General features: G+C 40.4%; 1 protein-coding gene across 3 annotated transcripts in view; it reads left to right on the forward strand.

Moving 5' to 3' along the window:
* The window catches only part of CLIC5 (chloride intracellular channel 5), an 87178-nt gene that overhangs the window by 52548 nt on the left and 10304 nt on the right, over positions 1–24326 (forward strand). For all 3 annotated transcript variants that reach the window (XM_042467319.1, XM_042467331.1, XM_042467339.1), the window contains one exon: positions 362–468. In XM_042467319.1, coding sequence (XP_042323253.1) covers positions 362–468 — 107 coding nt within the window. The remainder of the gene's footprint in view (positions 1–361; positions 469–24326) is intronic.

The raw sequence follows: 24326 nt of genomic DNA on the forward strand, positions 1-24326 counted from the left end.
TGCACATCAGGCATTTCTGATGCTCATTAGGCACTCTTGCACTACAGGACTTCCTAGTTGGTCACCACATGAGCATCTGGAGTGCCCCAATGTGAATCTGTGCCTATTGCACATTGCGGTATTGGCACAGTCCCCTGGTACTATTTCACAATGGATGCCCATAGGTTGTAACATAACAGCAGTCCCTAAGTGAATAAGGTTGTTGCAAAACTACTCCTTTCTATTTATTGTACATAACCACTTACAAAGATGCAAATCCTATGCTCATTTCCATTATAGATTTGAGTTGGTGTGTTTGTCTGTATAATGTTTCATGGAGGAATTTTTTAAAAAACACCCACTATCTTTCACTTTTTTCTAGGTATCCTAAGCTTGCTGCCAAGCACCGTGAATCCAACACTGCAGGCATAGATATCTTCTCTAAATTCTCTGCATTTATCAAAAACACAAAACAGCAGGACAATGCAAGTAAGTTCGCTGGTAGGGATGCAACGACATTGTTGGTTAAACATATGGGATATTGTTTTCTTGATGCTGATCAACTCTTTTATGAACTGTGAAATGTGGCACCTGCTTGACCAACGTGTAAGAATTTTAATTTTACATCATTTGCAAATGAAGTGATGGGATGGGAATGTCAAATGAAAATTTGATGTGTTTGGTTACATATGTTATATAAACAGCTATTCGGACAGGATCAGAAAATGTGGAGGGGCGAGGGGGTGCTGCTGTTAACTTTGCTTCCATAAAAAAATCAAGATCCGTTATGTTTAAAACATGGTGATCTCACTGATCACCATGTTACCTTCTTCCTTTGTGACTCTGGAGTGTATACAGAAAAATGAAATCTTATCCACTTTGCAGGGGAAAAATCAGTCACATTGTGCTTATCTTTACAATGTGATTCCTCCATTTCCCATTTTAGTTTCCTTCCCTTAGTTCCTTTAGGGTTGTTTAAATTCCTGTAAACTATAAGAGTGTTTGTAGCTAATACTCTCTTATACTCCAAAGTAAACCACATCACGGGTATTAATTGTGAGTAAACATCACAAAGTTCAGACTGCCCCTCATTATAAAGATAGGGGGATTATTCACATGATGAAAATAATCCAAGATTAATTTGGGATGAATCTCTGTTGTTCGCATGCATCCTGAATGCAGCTGATTAGATTTGAGGGGTCGGGCTGCCAAAAACCCCATTTACCCCGAAGTAATTGATATGGGTTTTTTCCCCAGCGTTTTCCTTAAAGATCCACACCGTCCCACATCAGTAGCAGTGTAAATCATGCATTTCAAATTCATTTGCAATGGCAATTTGAATAACACATTTTGAATATATTTGCATTGTTGACTCAATGTGTGTTTGTGTATATATTTTGTGGGATTGCTGTTGTTCTCTCAAAGCCAACAGTTGAAAGCTATGGGGTTAACCAAACAGGTGTCAAGTCTTTCCCTTTAATTCCCTAAGCTCCAGCACCAATGTCAGAAGTAAAGTGCACAGGAAGGGAGGGGTGGTGGTGGAAGTAAGAAAAGCCAGGTGAAAAGACCAGCAGATGAAGGTGCCCCTCCCCAGTTTTTTTTTGTCTTCTCAGGGAGGAGGGCAGGTGAGTGAGTGGGCCTTTTCCTCTCTCAGGAGTACTGGGCTGCACTTTCCCTGCTTGATGGGTCTCTGGGCAAAGCAGGTGACAGATGGCGATGGGATGGGGAGTCGAGGCTCAGGATGGGGTGGCAGTGGCAGTAGTGGAGGTGGAGGCATTGGAGTTGGCATCCTATTCTGCCCAGGACTAAATCGGGACATGGTGAATGTCAAGCTTGCCATGTGGATCTGGCCCTTCAGTAAAAATGGGACAGCTTTGGGGGACAAAGGGTGGGGGACTTCTCAAACATCCTCTTTTGTACCTATAAAATGTACACAAAGGGTGAGAGAGCACTGCTGCCTCAAGACACGCTGGCTGTCCTTCAGGAGTGTGAAGAATGCACCTTGGCGGTTGTGCAAGTGGATCCTCTGCCTGGCTGCCATTTAAGTATTCGAAAGGGATGTCACATTGAGGAGGGAGCAAGCTTGTTTTCTGCTGCTCCAGAGAATAGGACCCACAACAATGGATGCAAACTACAGGAAAAGAGATTCCACCTTAACTTTAGGAGTAACTTCCTGAAAGTAAGAGCTGTTCGTCAGTGGAACAAACTCCCTTGGAGAGTAGTGGTGTCTCCTTCTTTGGACTTTTTAAACATAGGCTGGATGCCCATCTGTTGGGGATGCTTTGATTGAGGCAGAGGGTTGGACTGGATGGCTCTTGTGGTCTCTTCAAACTCTATGATTCTATGATTTTATAAATCCATGGATAAGGAATCTATAGATATGGAGAACTGACTGTAATGGGTTTTATTAACAAGGTAATTATACTATATCCACAGCATTCCCTTCATCTACCAAGTTGGAAATTCTATCAAAAAAAGAGATTAGATTTGTCTGGTATTACTTCTTTCTCTGAAATGCGTGTTGACTTTTTGTGATTATGACATTGCTTTTTAGATGTTCACAGATTCTCTGTTTAATGATCTGCTCCAGAAACTTTCCTGGTATAGATGCCAGACTAACTGGATGATAATTGTTGGGATCTTCTTTCCCCCCCTTTTTGAAGAGGGGACAACGTTTGCCCTCCTCCAGTCTGCTGGGACTTCTCCTGTTCTTCAGGGGTTCTCAAAGATTATTGCCAATGGCTTCGATATTACATTTGACAGTTCTTTTAATACCCTTGGATGTAGTTCGTCTGGTCCTGGAGATTTATATTCATTTAGATTAACAAGGTATTCGTGTACTATCTCTTTACTTATTCTGTGCTGAAATTCCCCAATTCTATCCTCTGCTCCATTATCCTCAGGTTGAGTACCCTTTTCCTTTTCTGAGAAGACTGAGGCAAAGAAGGTGTTGAGTAATTCTGCCTTTTCTCTGTCTTCTGTTAGCATTTTGCCGTCTTCTCCACGGAGTGGCCCTACCGTTTCCTTCTTCTTCCTTTTGTTGCGGACATACCAAGAAAAGCCCTCTTTGTTGTTCTTAACCTCTCCAGCAAGCCTGAGTTCATTCTGTGCTTTAGCTTTTCTGACTTTACCCATACACAGGCTAGCTATTTGTTTGAATTCCCCTTTGGTGATTTCCCCATTTCTTAGACAAGTTCTGTTTAAAACTTAGCTCAGTTGAAAGTTCCTTAGTCATCCATCCTGGTTTCTTGAGACACCTCACATTTTTCTTCCTCACTGAAACTGTTTGAATTTGTGCCTTCAGTATCTCCCCTTTGAGAAACTCCCATCCTTCTTGAACTCCCTTCTCTTTTAGTATTCCTGACCATGGGATCAACCCCAGTGTTTCTCTAAGTTTACTAAAACCAGCTCTCCTAACGTCTAGAATGCGTGTCTGACTCTGCCTGGCTTCTCCTTTCCATTGTATAGCAAACTCCAGGAGAACATGGTCACTTCCACCTAAGGATCCCACTCCTTTAACTAGGTCATCCCTGTTGGTTAGGATCAGATCCAAAATAGCTGACCCCCTTGTTGCCTCTTCCACCTTTTGGACAATGAAGTTATCTCCAAGGCAAGTGAGGAATTTGCTAGACCTTGAGGATTTGGCTGAGTTTGCCTTCCAGCAAATATCAGGATAGTTGAAGTCACCCATCACTACTACATCTCTCCTTTCTGAGTGTGTGGTCATCTGTTCTAGAAAGGCATCATCCAATTCCTCCATCTGACTTGGGGGTCTGTAGTAGACTCCCACAATAACATCCTTGTTGTTTCCCTCCCCTTTAATTTTTATCCAGATGCTCTCCATCTGGCTTCCAGGATTGATGTCCTGGATCTCTTCACTGGTGTAAATGTCTCTGACATATAAGGCTATTGCTCCTCCTTTCCTGTTTGGCCTGTTTCCCTTTAAAAGGTTATATCCCTCTATTTCTACATTTCAATCATGAGACTCATCCTACCAGGTTTCAGTGATGCCTATTATATCATATTTGCTTTGTTGTACAGGAGTTCAAGTTCATCTTGCTTATTTACCATGCTCTGTGCATTAGTGTAGAGACATTGAAGACCATGGGTCCCCTTTACTTGCTGCCTGTGCATGTTTTTTGCCTCCCACTTTTTGGTCCTTGCACTGTTTGTCTTGTTTCCTCTATGACAGTTTGATTATTTTCTCCAGCCCTTTTGCCTTCCAGAATATTGTCTCCCTCCCCCACAGAATTCAGTTTAAAGCCCTCCTGATCAGATTTTTGAGACTATTGGAAAAAAACGTTTCTGCCAACTGGTGTGCGATGCAACCCATCCCTTGCCAGAAGTCCCTCCTCATGGAACCTAAGACCATGATCCAAAAATCCAAATTGTTCTTGGCGGCACCATCTGCAGAGCCAGTTATTCACCTCTGTTATTTTCCTCTTCCTTCCTGGACCATGCCCTTCGACTGGGAGAAGAGATGAGATGACAACCTGTGGATCCATCTCTTTCAACTTCCTACCCAGAGCCTCATAGTCCCTTCTGATATTCTGAAGGCTGTGCCTTGCAGTATCATTGGTTCCCACATGAACCAAAAGAAAGGGATAATGGTCAGTGGGCTTGACAAGTCTTGTCAGCCTCTCTTGCCCCAGGGAGACAATACACCTCCTGAGACATCTTGTCAGGCCTGCAAACCACTGGTTCAGTGCCTCTCAGCAAGGAGTCCCCCATGACCACCACATGCCTCCTCCGAGGCTTAGCAGTGACTGTTCCCTTTGGTGGAACTCCCAGGGTCCCCTGCTCTGTCCCTGAAGTCTGTCCCTGCTGCTCTTCCTCATCATCTCTGATAACAGACAAAGATTCAAATTGATTCTGTAGCTGCAATTTCCCAGAAGGTTCCCTGGTTTTCATAGTTCTGTGTTTGACTTTCCTCCAACCATCTACTTCTGTAGTATGTGAAGTGACCTCCTCCTCCTCAGCAACCTCCTCTGTGTGTTTACCATCCAAGACCATCTGGTCTGTTCTGGTCAGGAAAACCGCTTGCTTTCTAAGATGCTGAAGTGTATATACTTTCTCTTCTAAGAGGGCTACCAACTTGCACTTGGTGCAGGTGAAGTTCCCCATATCCCTAGGCAAGAACACAAACATTTTACAAGTGTTGCAGGTGACTGCAACAGGTCCTTCAGTGTCCATATTGAGAAGTCTTAAGGAGGCACTGAAACAAGACTGTGGGCTTCCCCTGCTAAATACCAGTGTAAAGAACCCCTGCTGGCTTGGCCTTTGTCCCCAAACTCTGTTAGCAAGCTCAATCAACTGGGACTATAGTTATGTACAGAGCTCCTGGCTACCAGCTAGTTCCAAAGGCAAGTCTCTGTCTCACTTCCTCTGAACAAGTCCCCACAAGCCCCTTAAGGGAGCAGTGAACAGAAAAGTGTAAAATTGAAGGAGATGTCCTCCAGCACTGTGCCAAGGTGACCTTCTCCTGTGTACTCCAAACCCTCCTAGACTATAAAAAATAAAAATGAACGTCAAAAGAAAAATTCACCAGCAATTTTGTAGAATTTCTAGCTCCTCCTCCTCTCAGTGGCCAAAAGAAATTGCCCCACTTTAAAATATTAAGCTCTTACCAAAGCAGAGTGGACACAGAAAGCAAGGCTTCCCTTTGCAAGGATATCCCAGAATTCCTCCACCAGGGACCTGGGAAGGCTGAAACCCTCACATCCCCATTCCTCAGAAAATGATATTTTGGGGGGCTACCAACTACCCCAAAGAGGGCATGCATTCTCTGAAGATGCCAGCCACAGATGCTGGTGAAACATTAGGAAGAAACTCTTCTAGAACATGGCCACATAGCCTGAAAAACCTACAAAAAACTAACAACAGTTTTGTTTGACTGGCCTCTAAACATAGTAGAAATCCCCTCCACATGCAAAATTAAAAAAAAAAAAGAGAGATTGGACCTCTATGGGGGGCTACAGAAAACCATCCTGTGTGGTTGCATGCATTCCCTGGGCCACACTTTGCCCACCCCCTGCTTTAAAGAGCAGCAGAAAGTTTATTTTCCAGAGACAGTGTGTGTCAGTCACCGGCTACAGTTACAGATTCTCCTGGAAGCAAGACATTGTACAGCAAAGACTGGTTACTCATCCCCTCCCTTTGTTCTTCCCTGTTCTATACGGGTAACATCCTTATGGGATAACAAGCAGTGGCAAAATGTCTTTTGCCCACTTGAAATCTTGAAACATATTTTATAAAATCCGCAAGACATATTTTATGGCAATATAAAATATGTTTATATTTTCTGTCTCTTTCTCCCATTGGCTTGACTAGTCTGGCTGCCTTGAAATATGGAAGTTGAAAGGTTTGGAGCAGGCTGGCTAGGGCTGTAAGCCCAGAAAGCAAACACATTTCTGCCATATCTAAGTTCCACAACTTTTAAACATCTTGAAAGAGAAGGAATTGGTTCCAGATTTTCAGGATGTGGCAAGCTGTGTTTAAAGAAAGTGTGCATATTTATTATTTCATGCCAGTTCAATTACATCCAACTTGATTCTTTCTACCCTCAGAATCACCCAAATCATTTTAATAAGAGCCTTTGCTGAGGACATGTTCTCCCACCCTGTGCTATCTTAGCATGGAGTGCAACCCGAGGTATGAAACTCTGTGAAGAAGAGCTATTTTGCCTTTACAGTAAAAATAAAATAAAATAAAATACATGTACAAATATTTATGTTTACATTAAAAAGGAGACATGTATTATTCTTAAGTTATTTCTACCTGGGTGTACACATTTATGTTACAGTACTACACTGAAACCTTTACTGGAATGAAGGTGGAAAATCCCTTCCATATTTTTACTTCCCACATCCACAACCCTGTTTGAAGCTTAGGAGAGAGAAAAACAGTTGCATGAATTTTTGAAAACCCAATTTCTCACCCAACAAGAGAGCAGAGTTTATTGAGAAGCTGGGCTAAATCCCAGTTTAACACTCCATTCCAGCAGTGAAAACCTTCAGTGGGAGAGTGAAGGGAGGGAGAAACAACAGAGGAAATAAACATTCTGGACACTATATGTGTCAATAACCGCTGAGCCCAATAACTATTAGCAGAAAACTGCTGGTCTTATAAACCAATTGTCCACTATTACCAGGGACAAAATGTAGGACAAATGTAGCACTTCAGCTCTCTTCCTATGGAAGACAGTTGTAAAGGCACCATCTTTTTTCTAGCTGGAAAAATCAGATCAACAAAAGACATGTGATTAGGCTCATAGCTAGAGTTAAATTTCTAATTGAGCTGGCATAAAGTATGGATCTCCCCTCCTCTTAAAGCAAGATCTCTTCTATCAGAGAATGTCCTTTCAAGATAGATAGAACCTCACTCCAAAACCTTTTTCTAAAATCACTAAGAAAGACTTGCCACTTTGTTTGATGAGACAGCTGGAGGCCAGGAACAGGCAAGGAGGAGGAGGAATGGGTACGCGCTGACCCGTTCCTCCTTGTCCCATGCCTGATGAAATGGCATTGCATGCCACCCGTGGCACGTGTGCCATAGGTTCGCCATCATGGCCTTAGGGTCTCCATGAGTTGGAAACAATTTTAAGGAACACAACAACAGCAACAACATCATCAAGAAGGATTTATAATCTGTATCATTAACTGGAGGCTGCTGGGACAAATCTAGCATCCCCAAGCATGATGTCTGACATGCCAGCTGTCAACCACAAAGAAAATAGGTATAGAAGGGATGGTCAATCCACTTTGGGGGTAGACATGAGACCTTGGCCAAAGAATCTTCCACCCATTATTTAAAAGTAAAACATCTTGTTAACCAGAACTTCATTGTCATCTGATATTTGGTATGCCTGTTCCCAAATGTAAGGCAAAGGCAAAGAATCACACTGATTTTTGATGACTACATTGTAATGGAAATAAGACAGCTATTTATCTGATCTTTAGATAAATGAGTATATTGAGTAGATGAAATACTTTGGATGCATTAGACATTTTTATGGCTGTTTATTTGCTGCCAAAGTGGGTAGTGGATAGTAACTAGCTGTTTTCAGCTGACTAATCCTTCCTAAAATTGTACTTACCTTGGCTTAGAGAATGAGCCCTTTGATTTTGTTGGAGGGTGTTTTTAAAAATTTGTTGCTGAAATGAATATTTAATGCTAGCCAGTGTGGGTGGCCGCATTCATTAACATGCTCCAGTATGCTGCTTTTTACTTGAAACTAAACTGGGAGACCACCAGCATGATTTCCTATAGTGGAATTTCCAGCCGTCTGACCAGAGGAATCCACTGGTCTGGCTTGCATTCAGATCAAGTGCCTAGAAATAAAAGAACATTAATCGTTAATTTCCATCTGATTAAATCTGTTCCCCCTCATGTTGTTACATCAAATCTTGTGGTTAGGCCAGTAAGGTGAGACTTCGCTGTGTGCTATATATAGTAAAGTATGATACTGTCAAAACATTTGTAGGACATAATTCCCCACATGCTTACATTACTTTAACTTAACTCTGTTGTCTTTGGTGCATGTTAAGGAAAGTAAGTGAAGAGGATCTACAATGCCTGTTTTTGTTGTTTTTGTTATTGTTTACAATGTTCTGTTTGTGCTGTTTCATGAAGTAACAGTGTATCAGAGGTATCAGCCTCCCAAAAAAATTGTAGTGTGTAGATTGTTGACAGGCTTAGTTAGACCTGAAGAGGGAAGATATACCTTTAAAGGTTGCATTGGAGGAAGAATTGTGTCAGGTGCAATTTGCTGCCGTAGCATACCCTGTGACAGAAATAGAGAAGAATAGTATAGGGTTTCTGATAAGTTTTTCTTGGCTAGCAAGTTTACGTACCCTGTGAATTAAAATGGCCAGGATCTTAGGAATGCTTTTTAAGATAAAAGTTACTTCCTTTACCTCCATGAATGGATTTGATTTTCAGACTCATTTTTCCAAAGTAGGCAGTTTAAGGACAAATGCATCATCTTCTCAAAACATTGTCCAGGCATGATTGGCTTAATTCATGTTATGTTCTGAGCAGAACAGAAGAGAGAAATGAAGATTCCCCCACATACTGATTCAGTGTCTGGCAGTCGCAAGTCACATGAGGACTTGGTCAGTCTTGGTTCTGATTCTGGTAAAAAGGAAGCAGAGAGAGCGGAAGGCCAGGAGAGGTGAACCAGTGCCAAACAGACATCCATGGGGGCAGGGGGGGGGAGGAAACTTTTTTTTTACTATCGTTCACCCTGATTTCAAGAACAAAAAGAATGAAGCAAAATGAATGCTGAGAAGGACATTCGGAAGGTTGAGGCAAGTTGGCAGCTCAGCCATACTCCTGTGACTCTGAAAACATTATTCCTCATAGAAGTGTAACTCATTAAAATTCTGCTACTACATATATGTAGTGGTGGAAAGCACTCAGAATTGTCAGCATTCTAACTTGAAAAGATTTCTTTATACTTCAGGTTGGACCTGCTGCCCTTTGAGCTGGGGTCCAGGCATAAGTACTCTAAAGATGGCAGATCCTGTTTGCTTTATGGAGGGATTTGCTATGGCTGCATATAAAGGCAGCAGAGATATGTATCTTACACAGCACAACAGCAGTGTAGGGCATGTGCACCCATTGGTCACAATGTACAATTATTTTGAATGTAAAAAAGCATTGATACTGTGTCTGCTACAATACTACTCTACTTTTTAAATTTCTATTAGCTTTGTGTTTTTCTGTTCAGGTCTCTTCTTTCTGCTCAGATTTCAAGTTGCATAGAGGTTTGCAGTCAACACGCCAAAATAATAAGTAATATAATAAAATAAGTAATGTAAGCATGTGGAGTAAGTGCCACAGCTTGATGAATCAATCAGAAATCTAAGGTTCTTAGAATGATATTAGGTGGTTAGTGCTCAGTGAAATACAGAGACTGCAGTATTTTAACAATGGCCCAAAATGCATAGGCCAAATAAGGCAGCTTCCGACTGCTTTTGGCCATGATGTTCAAATAATGCATGCCCCGAAAGTGGCTGAAAGCCACTCTAGTGCTTTGGACCAGATCAAAAAGGAGCAGATCAAACCCCGATCTCCTGGTGGCACCAGTTTGGGACTTCAGTGGCAGCTTGATTCGGGAGTGGGCCACACAGTCGCCATTGTTCTGGACTAATTGTGGCATGAACAGCGTCTGGCTGCTCCTTCCAAACCATCTGTTCCAGGCCAATAATATCTTTACTGTCTACACCTTGGGGAATAGACATGGGATATCACCACTTAACCTCTCTTCTCAAGGCTAAACATACAGTACTCAGCTCCCATGTGCTAAATATGGTGATTATGGGGCACAGAAATTGCATGAGCTAACCTATCCATGGTAAAATGGATTAAAAAACACACACATTCTTTTTCTGTTTGTAAAATAGACTTACTTCCCCCCTCCCATAAAAAAGCATTGAAAAGTATGAAATTCAAACCTGAAATCAAAAAGAAAATCTGTTAACTGCTTATTAGAACTCAAGGGGGCACCATAGCCAAGGAGATATCTCATTTCCTCCTGGCTGTAGCCTAGTTAAATGAAAAAAAATCTGAAGTTCCTTTTGGATGCCTGTTTTTCAAAGTATCTCCTGTTGCTCTTTGATCATTTAAATTACACTGCACACTCTGTGTAAACACTCAGCAGCTTAATTTGGAATGTTGTAATGATCATCTTTCATTTATAAATTGCTGTGGCTTTATATTTAGGGCTTGATTTTCCCCCTTTGTTGCATTAGTACTTGGCATGTGGTGTAAAGATTTCACAGAAGAGGCAGATAAAGTACCCTATTTACTGAACACAGCTTCTTTAAATAGATAATAAAATAAAATAACCAAGCTTGGATTGTGAACATGTGCCTGTCCAAGGTTTGGACAACAAGCTGCTTTCTCTGTCTATAATGAATGAGTGTCACTAATAAATCAGTGAGTATCACTAAAGGCTTTAGGAGCAGGCAGAGGTTTGGGAGCCTCAGCCGCATTTGTCTTTTGGCTGTAATCATATGGAAATGTGCTTTTTTTAGTTGGCTGTGATAGTTCCATGTGGGAGCTTTCCTTTTGGAGGTTGCCACAAGGTACAGTTACAGCAATTTGACAGAGCAATTGAGGTTGTGTCAGTCATGGTGATGAAGATGGACAGCTGCTGTTCAGGGGCAGTGGTTCACATGGAGGGTACTTGTATATGAGCATTGGCCTGCTGTATGTGCCCCAACCATGTCATGAACTCCCAAGGTGCTCTCTCCTGATCTGTTGACATGAATCAGGTCACTGGGACTTGCTAAAGAAACAGATTGAACTAGATGTGATGGTGACCAACCTTGGGTAAATGGTAGCAGGAGGGGATCATCCACTTTTGTGTAAACTCCCCTCCCCCTCAATTTCATAGTAGCAATTAAAGAAATTAAAGAAATTAAAGAAATTGATATGGTACCATTATATCCTTTTGGATCTAAAAATCTATGAATTGTGTTCCAAGTATTGAGTATCTCATTAGCAGATTTTAGTTCTTTGCTAATTCCACCTAGGGTTATTACCTACATGGAAACAAGAATAATAAGAACCAGGAGCTCTTTTCAAAAAATATTTGAAATGAAAATATATTCTTGTATCCTGTTTACATTTTTGTTTTGAGTTTTTTCAGTACTGCTTGCCTTCAAGAGTGAAAATAAATTCCAGAACATTGTTGGGGAAAAAGGGCAGCAACGTCTAGTGAATCACAGGGGGGAAACCAGTGAAAAGAGCTTTTTTGCTTTTTCCATGAGGGAGTGTGAAAATAAAGCTGCCTGGAAGGAGGCATTGGCTACATGACCTTTAGTGAGGGCTCATTCACATGGTTACTTGAACTTTCAGTGGCTGCATGTTTTAATCACGCCATGCTGATTCCACCTACACCACCTTATGGTCTGAGTTGGTTGTATCAGTGCTGATCACTGGTGCTTTGCTACAGACTGAAGTCAGAACAGAGCAGACCAGTTTTTCAATCTTAATAGCAACTACAGAGAGCTGGACACAGCTAAATGCTACAGAATTACAAACACACACAGGCAAAACAAAGAAATACATACAGTATTTGAATACTTTGGAAGGATATCTAATAATTGATCTCAGGTTCCAAGGTTTGAAAGTATATGACCTAAAATGATCAATTTAGGAGATTATCACACACCAAATCTGCACAAGGATACATGCGGGTTGTAATAATCACCAACGGATCTTAGTGCACTGCCCCTTGGCTGGGCAGTAGGCAGTTTGTATCCAATCCAGGCTTCTCCTACAGCTTTTCAAGAATGGATTTTTCCCATTCTTGAAAAGCTCCTGGAGAAACCTGGGTTAGATACATGCTACCTACTCCCAGGGCATGGGACCATGTGATAAGATCCGTCAGTGATGATTACAACCCGCATCTATCTCGGAAGGAACATTAACAACAAAAGATATAAAGATGACATAATACTTGTAGCAGAAACAATATCTCCTAAAAGTTTTAACCTTGCAGCAGCATGCGATAATATCCTAAAAGTGTCAACCTTGCACAGCAGATACAATCAAATATGTGATACTTTCCTCTTTAGTTTTTATAAAATTAAAAATAACAATAGTACCTCAGAAACAACTTAGTCACTAGTGACTGTGGTTAGGACTGCAGCCTTGGTGTAACACAATATCAAGGCTACAACCATCCATCATATAAATAGACTTTTTTTTCTGTAAAGAGAAATGACAAAACATATCTGAGCTATTTTCGATCTGTGGGCATAGTTATTTCAATTAAAATTTAAAGAAAATGTCAATTGTATTTAAAGTAATGTATTTATATGTTTATAAAACAATATTGTAATCTCTCATTTAAGTCAATACTTGAGGGAATTAAAATCCCTGATTTAAAAAATTTACCTTCTGTTCTGTAAAATATCCTGGACACCAGTTCACATTTAAAGTTTTTAGCATTTTGTCTCCCTTTTTCATTATTTGGAGCCAGTTACACAGTGTAGCTTCTCATGCATAGCCTCTACAGGTTGCTTCATAGATTATCCTTTCTTTGCTGTATGTGAATATACATGTATGCTGCAGGTATGTTGCAGATGTGCATCCTCTGCACTTGTAGCTGTGCAGAATGTTTTTTTCCCCATTGTCTATGTGCCAGTACTCATCTATGCAGCAACCAGCATACAGAGGCTGTTTGAACCCTGCTCTACATGCATACTGGATTGTATAGGCCAGCCCTTGTGTGTAAAGGCGCTTTTATTGCCAAACTGATTAGCTAACCTGATACCTAACTATCACATGCTGCATTATGGAGACCCATTCTAGAAGATGCTCTCACAATGGGGATCAGCATCCCCAGGATATATATCCCACTATCAGCTTACAATTTCCCAGGAAAACAAACATCAATGACAGAATGTGTGAGTAAGGCTATTGTGTGATGGGTTTTCTCACCCATGATCAACACCACTGATGTTAACTGGCAAAGAAATCTTGCAATCAGGAGCCTCTTAAATGCAGTGCTGTCTGTTGTATTTGTGCCAGTTTCATTATGAAGCTGAACTTGCCCTCCAGTGCTCCATTTTGAGACTAAAGAGACTGGTCATCCTAAAGCTTGTGGCAAGTTTGTCACAGGTGCTGATCCCTGTAACAAGAGCTGTATTTATGAACATGACAGTTTAAAGGAAAGTATATGGGTATTATTTGGTCATATTATCGCATCTTTTAGAAAGGTGTGGTCTTTAGATCAGGCTGACTAATGAATAAAATTGCTTTAATTTTGTACCGTAAATTTCTATTCCAGCATTGTTATTCTTTGCATACCAGTAAACTGGAATAGGTCTCATTCAATATCAAATGCTATGAATCTGGAAATGATCAAGGAAGGTAGTCTGTTTTTTTTTTTTTAAGGAAAAGTAAATCTCAGGTTGTTTGCCTGAGACTGTGAATATTTATATACAGTTTCCCCTTTTCCCTCATTGCATATTTCATCTGGTTCATTTGTGTGTGTTGTGGTATAAATCTTCTGGATGGAAGAGAGCTGTAAAAAGCAAAGCATCAATCAGTGGGCAAAGGTAGCAGCAGTCACGGTTCATTTTGTGCACACGTCATAGTTTCTTGAGCACTCCCATGCATGGCATTTGGCTCCTTGCAGGTTTACAGACATAATTTTGTGGATGGTTCACATTTGCCTTTTTCCAGAGAGCTCTGAAGTACTTCTGCATTTTGGAGGGTAACCATACTTCTTTTGCATGGGTATGGTCATTTCCTCCCATTCTAAATGCATTATTGTAGTAAGGAATCATTGTAGGTGTGAACACAGAATACCCAATTTTGGATTTATTTGAAAATTGGCTCAGGATATGACTGGCCATCAAGAGTTCATTTGATTGTTCAATTTGTATCCAGACTACACATTAAATGAAAGTCAGAATGTTTATTGTGGAAATCCTGTTTTAAATCCGCACTTACATCATTCACTTGGGCAAGTCACACTTTCACAACAGAAACTATTGTACAGCCTATTAGGTGGTGAGAGAACACTGTACACCACTGTAAGCCCCCTTCTCAAGTTTGTAAGATCAATTTAATTTACCTCCAGCAACAGCAACAATTAAAACACTTATTACAATCTAGATTTGGTCCTGCAGGTCTTAGTCCCTCTGAGACTAATTTAGAATCATAGAATAGAATCATAGAGTTGAAAGTGACCGCAAGGGCCATCCAGTCCAACCCCCTGCCATGGAGGAAATCCAAATCAAAGCATCCCCAACAGATGGCCATCCAGCCTCTGTTTAAAGACCTCCAAGGAGGGAGACTCCACTACACTCCGAGGGAGTGTGTTCCACTGTCGAACAGCCCTTACTGTCAGGAAGTTCCTCCTAATGCTAAGGTGGAATCTCTCTTCCTGTAGTTTGCATCCATTGTTCCAGGTCCTAGTCCTGGAGCAGCAGAAAACAAACTTTCTCCCTCCTCAATATGACATCCCTTCAAATATTTAAACTGGGCTATCATATCACCTCTTAACCTTCTCTTCTCCAGGCTAAACATCCCCAGCTCCCTAAATCGTTCTTCGTAGGGCATGGCTTCCAGACCTTTCACCATTTTAGTTGCTTTCCTTTGGACATGCTCCAGTTTCTCCACATCCTTTTAAAATTGTGGTGCCCAGAACTGGACATAATATTCCAGGTGGGGCACTATTACTTCCCTTGACCTATACTTTTATTGAGGCAGCCTAAAATTGCATTGGCCTTTTTAGCTGCCACATTGCACTGTTGACCCATGTTCAACTTGTGGACTTCTTGGACTCCTAGATCCCTTTCACACATAGTCTCTTTCAGCCACGTGTCCCCCATCCTATATCTGTGCATTTCATTTTCCTGCTCTAAGTGCAGTACCTTACATTTCTCCATGTTGAATTTCATTTTGTTAGCTTTGGCCCAGCTTTCTAATCTACTGAGGGCATTTTGAATTTTGATGCTGTCCACTGGAGTATATGCTACTCCTCCTAATTTGGTGTCATGATAGGTATTTCCCCAATTCTGTCATCCAAGTCATTGATAAAGATGTTGAATAGCAATGAGCCCAGGAAAGAGCCCTGTGGGATCCCACTGGTCACTTCTTTCCGGGATGAAAAGGAGCCAATGTTAATTACCCTTTGAGTTTGGCCAGTCAACCAATTACAAATCCACTTAACAGTTACTTTGTCTAGCCCACATATTATCAACATGTTTACAAGAATGTCATGGGGAACCTTGTCAAAGGCCTTACTGAAATCAAGATGTACTATATCCACAGCATTCCCTTCATCTATGAAGTTGGTAATTTTATCAAAGAAAGAGATCAGATTTGTCTGGCATGACATGTTTCTCTGAAATCCACGTTGACTTTTTGTGATTATGGCATTGCTTTCTAGATGTTCACAGACTCTCTTTTTAATGATCTGCTCTAGAATCTTTACTGGTATAGATATCAGACTAACTGGACGATAATTGTTGGGATCCTTTTCCCCCCCCTTTTTGAAGATGGGGACAATGTTTGCCCTCCTCCAATCTGCTTGGACTTCTCCTGTTCTCCAGGAGTTCTCAAAGATTATTGTCAATGGCTCCGATATTACATTTGCCTGTTCTTTTAATACACTTGAATGTGGTCTACTTATTCCTTATTGCAGTAATAACATAATGATATGAAACTGGGAGCTTTACAATGCAATTTTACATTGCATATTTATTTAGAAGTAAAATTATATTTCAATTAAAAAACTGTTTAGAGGAAGGACAGAGATTAAATTAAATTAACATTAAGATAAAACAAAATATAAAGCAATAGTCAAAACAAGAAAAAATGGGTTAATGATATCAGAAAAACTTATCAATTGATTTTTTTTACACCATTTACAATGACAATAAACAATCAATTTATTAGGTCATCATTATGTCTAGGAAACATCTTTGAAAGGGATGTGTACAAATTTCACATTGGTGAGAATCTGCCTAAGACTGGATTCTCTACCTCTTCCCTTTGCCTGCCCCAAGAGATTTTGCCCTCCAGCACTAGACTGAGGACACTGTCACTTGAGACTTGTTTTTCTGCAGTTGTGTTAGTAAAAGAAAACAGAAGCATACAGGTTTGGGAGCATTCACTATCTCATGTCTCTGCAGTAGCGTGACTGAAACATTTTTGCTACGGACAGTCCTCATACTCTTTCATGTCTTCCTCCTTAACCCTTCCTTCCTGCCCTATGCCCTACCCTGTGTGCCTGGTATGATAATGTCCTGAGAGTCCACTTGTTGGGTTTTCACCAAACCTGGTTTCTGCAATCCATGAAAAATAGGATACTTCAGCTGACAAAGCAACTCCTTTTTAAAAATTATTTTTATGTTTGCCAGCAGCACCCCTTCTCTCATCATTCTTAGTCTAGCTGGAAGTTCTGTTTTAGTAACCTTGACATGGGGAAACACTGAAGAAACACAGAGTTTTAGTGTTGCGCTGCAGAAGTGTGTCTGCAGTAAACAGTGCAATCAAGTTTGTTCACGAAAAGAATGAGATTGTACTCTAGATATTATAACTGTAGCTGTGTGCCTTCCTACAACAAGCAAAGCAAACAGATTTTAATGTAAAACCTTTATCTCCTTTTGGTATGTACTATGCTCCCCCATATTTCATTGCATGTACTTTGTTATAGAGCTGGAGGGGTTCATGTGAGGGATGGATTCTGCCGCAATATATATTTCTGTTCCCCAGAGTTCGAAAACAGAATTACCTCTGATAGTACTGCTTAGGTTTGCCAGTCTACGGAATTCCACATAAAGACACAAAGGTTGTTTACAAATTGGGAAGTACTGATAATACAGGAAGGTTTTTAAATGATACAGTTAGTGGGTTTATGAGAGATATAATTTATAGAATCATAGAATCATAGAGTTGGAAGAGACCAAAGGACCATCCAGTCCAACTCCCTGCCATGCAGGAACTCACAATCAAAGCATCCGTGACAGATGGCCATCCAGCCTCTGTTTAAAGACCTCCAGGGAAGGAGATTCAACTACACACTGTCGAACAGCCCTTACTGTCAGGAAGTTCCTCCTAATGTTGAACTGGAATCTCTTTTCCTGTAGCTTGCATCCATTGCTCCGGGTCCTGTTCTCTGGAGCAGCAGAAAACAAGTTTGCACCTTCCTCAGTATGAAATAATAATAATAATAATAATAATAATAATAATAATAATAATAAACAGAGGGGATAATAGACTGTTCCCTGCCTCAGGGTTACTGAACAGGGTTATCATATCACCTCTTAACCTTCTCTTCTCCAGGCTAAACATCCCCAGCTCCCTAAGTTGTTCCTCATAGGGCATGGTTTCCAGACCCTTCACCATTTTAGTCACCCTTCTTTGGACATGCTCCAGTTTCTCAATGTCCTTTTTTAATTGTGGTACCCAGAATTGGAAACAGTATTCCAGGTGGGGCCTGGCCAATGCAGAAGAGAGTGGCACTATTACTTCCCTTGATCTAGAGACCATATTTTTATTGGGGCAGCCTAAAATTGCATTGGCCTTTTTAGCTGCCGTATTGCATTGTTGACTCATGTTCAACTTGTAGTCTACTTGGACTCATAGGTGCCTTTCACATGTAGTCTTATTCAGCCAGGTGTCCCCCATCCTATATCTGTGCATTTCATTTTTTTCGCCCTAAGTGCAGTACCTTACATTTCTCTGTGTTGAATTTCATTTTGTTAGCTTTGGCCCAGCTTTCTAGTCTGTTCAGGTCATTTTGAATTTTGATCCTGTCCTCTGGAGTATTAGCTATTCCTCCTAATTTGGTGTCATCTGCAAATTTGATAACTATGCACTCAATACTGTCATCCAAGTCATTAATAAATATATTGAATAGCACTGGTTCTGAGATTGTATTTGCCAATTCTTTTAATACCCTGGGTTTACTTCATCTGGTCCTGGAGACTTGAATTCATTTAGGTTAACCAGGTATTCCGTTACTATCTGTTTACTTATTCTGTGCTGGATTTCCCTTATTCTGTCTTCTGCTCTATTATCCTCAGGTTGAGCACCCTTTGCCTTTTCTGAGAAGACTGAGGCAAAGAAGGTGTTGCGTAATTCTGCCTTTTCTCTGTCTTCTGTTAGCATTTTGCCATCTTTGCCACACAGTGGCCCTACCATTTCCTCCTTCTTCCTTTGCTATGGACATAAGCCAAAAAGCCCTTTTTATTGTTCTTAACCTCTCTAGCAAGCCTGAGTTCATTCTGTGCTTTGGCCTTTCTGACTTTACCCCTACACAGGCTAGCTATTTCTTTGAATTCTCCTTTGGTGATTTCCCCATTTTTCCACTTCTTACACATGCTCTGTTTAAAACTTAGCTCAGTTGAAAGTTCCTTAGTCATCCATCCTGGTTTCTTGAGACATCTCCCATTTTTCTTCCTCACTGAAACTGTTTGAAATAGTGCCTTTAGTATCTCCCTTTTGAGAAACTCTCATCCGTCCTGAATTCTCTTCTCTTTTAGTATTCCTGACCATGGGATAACCTCCAATATTTCAATTAGTTTACTAAAATCCCTTCTCCTAAAGTCTAGAATGTGTGTCTGACTATGTCTGGCTTCTCCTTTCCATTGTATAACAAACTCCAGGAGAACATGATCACTCCCACTAAGGATCCCACCACTTGCACCCCATTAACCAAGTCATCCTTGTTGGTTAGGATCAGATCTAAAATATCTGACCCTCTTATTGCTTCTTCCACCTTTTGGACAATGAAATTGTCTTCAAGGCAAGTTGAAGTCACCCATCACTATTACATCTCTCCCTTCTGAGTGTGTGGTCATCTGTTCTAGAAAGGCATCATCCAATTCCTCCATTTGACTTGGCGGACTGTAGTAGACTCCCACAATAACATCCTTGTTGTTTCTCTCCCCCTTAATTTTTATCCAGATGCTCTCCACCTGGCTTCCAGGATCGATGTCCTGGATCTCTTCACTGGTGTAAATATCCCTGACATATAAGGCTATTCCTCCTCCTTTCCTGTTTGGCCTGTTTCTCTTAAAAAAGATGTACCCCTCTTTTCCCTACATTCCAATTATGAGACTCATCCCATCAGGATTATTTTATATGTAGATGTTTGTGAATATTTGCATGTATTTTTTGTATTTTATATAATAAAAATTATTAAAAACAAACAAACTCTACACAGATTGACACAGAATTGAACCTGCCAGTTCAATAGGGCTTACTCCCATGGGAAGGTGTATAGATTTGTGGCTTTAAATAAACATCTCAATGCTCTGTGGGTGTGCATGCCTTGGGTCCCACACTGGGAGAAAGGTGGGATATAAATTAAGAATGGATGAATGGAGGAATGGGTGTTTGAAAACCTGGGCAAGGAGCAATTAATATCATTTTTGGTTCACTGCATAATTTTCTAAATACGTTTGTGCTCATAAAAACACCCTTACTTCTGTATACTGAGGATGGCTAGTAATATCTATAGTGCAAATATAGATTCCAAAGCAAATGTTATCTGTTTCCTAGTGATGAGGTGGGGGAAATGTGCACTATTTTATATGCAAGGATTCCCATCTGGTTATAATTCCTGGACAGGTGTGCTTCCTAACTGAAGCTTTTTACTGTAAAATGGTGGCTATCTTTATAGTGGGCCCTGATCATTTGTGATTCTCCAGAAGTCTGTTTGCTTGACTAAACACATTTCAGCCCCTGGCTATAGTGAGAAAAACAAGGAGTCTTCTGAGAATACAGAAGCTAGTCGTCCATGCTCTGAGACAAACAGTACAAGCCACTGCTCTCTGTATGTGCTATTCCTACCATCACCCCCCACCCCTAGTTTTGCAACCTCAACTTGAAAATATAAAGCAGATGCTCAGATCTAGACAAAGGTCTTATCTGAAGACAGCCACCATTGAAAAATAGATTGTTGAGCCAGGATTTCAGATATTCAATTGAGATAAATTAAGTTAAAATACTTGATTCTGAAAGGGAGTTTACAGTCAAATAATATTATTCATCACTGAACATAAGAGGAAAATCTTTTATTCTTCAAATGTAACAGCTAAAGGATTTTTGCATTATAGTGTTGCTCTAATAATCATATTTTTGTGCTTCCCACAATATTATGATCTCAACATGGCTCCCATAGAAAAATGCAAAAAGAAAGTCATTTAATCATAGAATATCAATGTAAAAATTAGGAGCTGACTAAAAGAGTCATAACACATTTTCAGCAGCATAGCAACACTTCAGTCACTTTATGTTCTTGCATTTAGAAATAGGAAAAAGGAACTGCAAGAGAATCTCATAAACAATTCCCATTCCCGACGTTGCCATTCTTGATGGCTCCAAACAGATGTGAGCCCTAGAATAATAGAAGCATCAAGTTGGTAGGAACCATGAGAGCCATCTAGTGTAAATGCTGCCATACAGGAATACATCACTAAATATTATGTATTCTGTTTGGATTTCAAAAATGTGGGCATCCATCCTCTGCTTAAAGGCTCCAAACAGAGATAGTCTATCACCCTCTGAGGCAGCCTACTTCATAATCAAATGGCTCTTACAGGGACAGAGCACATGGGAAGGGAAAAGTGGCTCAATTCTGTATTTTCCAAAAGCAGGTCGAACTCCTGCTTTACATATGGCTCACTCCCAATGCGGGATGAATAGCCACAGGCAAACTGCATGGCGTGGTGTCTAGTCATTTTGCTGAGTAATTTTTGTTGATGTGGGCTCCCCACCATGCATGTGCACCATTGCACAAACACACAAACTGCAACTTCCAATACTTCCCATCTCTGCCCAGATGCCATCCCATTGTATGGCTGCCCCTTTGACAGCCACACAGTTGTGTGTGATGCTCCGCCAGTACAGGGCATCAGTGCACCAGTGCATCACTGTGTGAGTGATATATTGGCAAAGCATAATCATGGTCCCCCCCTCCCCCAAATACATGCCTCATTCACCTTCTTCATCTCATGCCCTCCTGTTGGATTGTCTGGTTTGTGTATGTTGTAATTACATCCATTGGTGTTGTCGCACTTTCATATCTTTGCTTTGCCGCAACACTGCACTAGCACTGCACTGTTTATATGCAGGTGCAAAGATGCACATTTTCTGAGCTAAGCTGGAGTATCCTGGCTTCTTTTTGCTCTGGTTCTTCCCACAGAGGATGGGTTCATTACTTTTTCCACCTGCTTTGAAGGTGTGCATCATATAAACACCCTGTCTTCCGGAAAAAAATAGAAATTTTCAGAAAAATTGAAAAAAAATGCAACATTAGCATTTCTTACATAGTGAAAGTCAGTCTTTTAGTTTAGGACTATAAAATATGACTATAAATAATTTGATTTGGCATAAAATTATCACGGCTGATATATTAAAAATATAGTGTATTCAAACAATGACTACAAATGGAATTTACTTTAAAAAAATAATTTGTAGCAAATGCAGCAACAATTTAACTATTACTGTTCCTTGAAGAGCTTCTTTGTCTTCTAGTAAACTTTCAAAGGGGATCACTATTCCACTCCACTGAGTTTTACAACAGAGCTTCGGCATCACTATTTCTTTCTTTGCATTTTCTACTTGCTTCTTCTTGAAAACTGCAGCTTGTATGAGTAGCTTTTACATGTTTTATAACTTCTTTGCTTGTCTATAGATCATTTGAAGGGTGTCCAGTTTCATAATATCATTAAGAAGCAAATTTAGCCCATGAGATGCACGTCCTACTGCAGTGATATGTTGATACTTATCCATTATGACCTTCCATGCTGGTTTCATATTTCTGGTATTGTCAGTAAGCAAAGCGAATACTTTACCACTCCCAATTTTATGTAGGACATCATATATTTTAGAACTGATATACTCTGCAGCATGTCCTTTCTCTCCTGTTTCAATACTTCTGTAAATAAACTAGTTGAGGTGTTGTTATCACAAAATTTAATTCCTTCTCTTCTCACATTTGTCCATTCGTCTGTAAGTAGTGCAACACACAGTGCTTCACTGACTTTTCCTTGCACAGATTCCATTACACATTTGTATTCTGAGTCCAAAAGAAGATCTACTGGGCAAATGGTATAATGGTCTAAATAATTTCAAAGCCTCCTGCCAGTATGTATTTTCAGTTATTGAAAATGTGGTCCCAGAAGAATATATTAGGGAAATACTGGGGGTGATCCTATGGTCAGGAATACTAAAAGAGAAAGGAGTTCAGGATGGATGGGAGTTTGTCAAAAGGGAGATACTAAAGGCACAATTTAAAACAGTTCTAATGAGGAAGAAAAATGGGAGATGTCTCAAGAAACCAGAATGGATGACTAAGGAACTTTCAACTGAGCTAAGTTTTAAACAGAGCATGTGTAAGAAGTGGAAAAAGGGGGAAAGCATGTGTATGGGTAAAGTCAGAAAAACTAAAGTGCAGAATAAGATCAGGCTTGCTAGAGAGGTTAAGATAAAAAGAGCTTTTTTAGATATGTCCGCAGCAAAAGGAAGACAAAAGAAATGGTGGAGCCACTGCGTGGAGAAGATGGCAAAATGCTAACAGAGGACAGAGAAAAGGCAGAATTACTCATCACCTTCTTTGCCTCAGTCTTTTCAGAAAAGACAAAGGGTGCTCAACTTGAGGAAAATGGAGCAGAGGACAGAACAGGGGAAATTCAGCACAAAATAAGTAAAGAGATAGTATAGGAATATCTGGTTAATCTAAATGAATATAAGTCTCCAGGACCTGATGAACTACATCCAAGAGTATTAAAAGAACTGGCAAATGTAATATCAGAGCCATTGGCAATAATCTTTGAGAACTCATGGAGAACAAGAGAAGTCCCAGCAGACTGGAGGAGGGCAAACATTGTCCCCATCTTCAAAAAGGGGAAAAAAGAGGATCCCAACAATAATCATCCAGTTAGTCTGACATCTATACCAGGAAAGATTCTGGAGCAGATCATTAAACAGAGAGTCTGTGAACATCTAGAAGGCAATGCCACAATCACAAAAAGTCAACACGGTTTTCAGTCATGCCAGACAAATTTGATCTTTTTTTAATATAAAATTACCAGCTTGGTTGATGAAGGAAATGCTATGGATATAGCATATCTTGATTTTGGTAAGGCCTTTGACAAGGTTTCCCATGACATTCTTGCAAAACAAACTTCTAAAATGTGGTCTAGACAACGTAACTGTTACATGGATTTGTAATTGGTTGACCGGCCGAACCCAAAGGGTGCTCAACAATGGCTTTGTTTCATCCTGGAGAGAAGTGACCAGTGGGGTCCCACAGGGCTATGTCCTGGGCCCAGTGCTATTCAACATCTTTATCAATGACTTGGATGACAGAATTGAGGGCATACTCATCAAATTTGCAAATGATACCAGATTAGGAGGAGTAGCTAACACCCCAGAGGACAGGATGAAAATTCAAAATGACCTGAATAAAGTGGGAAGATGGGCCAAAGCTAACAAAATGAACTTCAATAGGGAGAAATGTAAGGTACTGGACCATGCCAACCACTATCATGTCAGGATGCAGAGGGAAGCCATTGAAATCCACAAACACCTGGACAATTTCAACAGGAAACAGGAATTCCTTAAAGTAAACACGGCTTGGCTACCAGTCCTGACAGATAGTAAGATAAAGACTCAACAAATGCAAATGAGAAATCTCCCAGGGTCAGGGGTTTCCCAGCAGACAGTGAAAACTAATCAAGAAGACATTAATCCTCTTATGCAGACTCTCACACCCTGAGGACTGCCATTAGCAACAAACAATATACATGCAAATCACTCCTGCCTTTCCTGGTCGCACAATATAAATAGCCAAATCCTTTCCAGGC

The sequence above is a fragment of the Sceloporus undulatus genome, chromosome 1, assembly GCF_019175285.1.
Source record: "Sceloporus undulatus isolate JIND9_A2432 ecotype Alabama chromosome 1, SceUnd_v1.1, whole genome shotgun sequence".
NCBI classification, from domain to species: Eukaryota; Metazoa; Chordata; class Lepidosauria; order Squamata; family Phrynosomatidae; genus Sceloporus; species Sceloporus undulatus.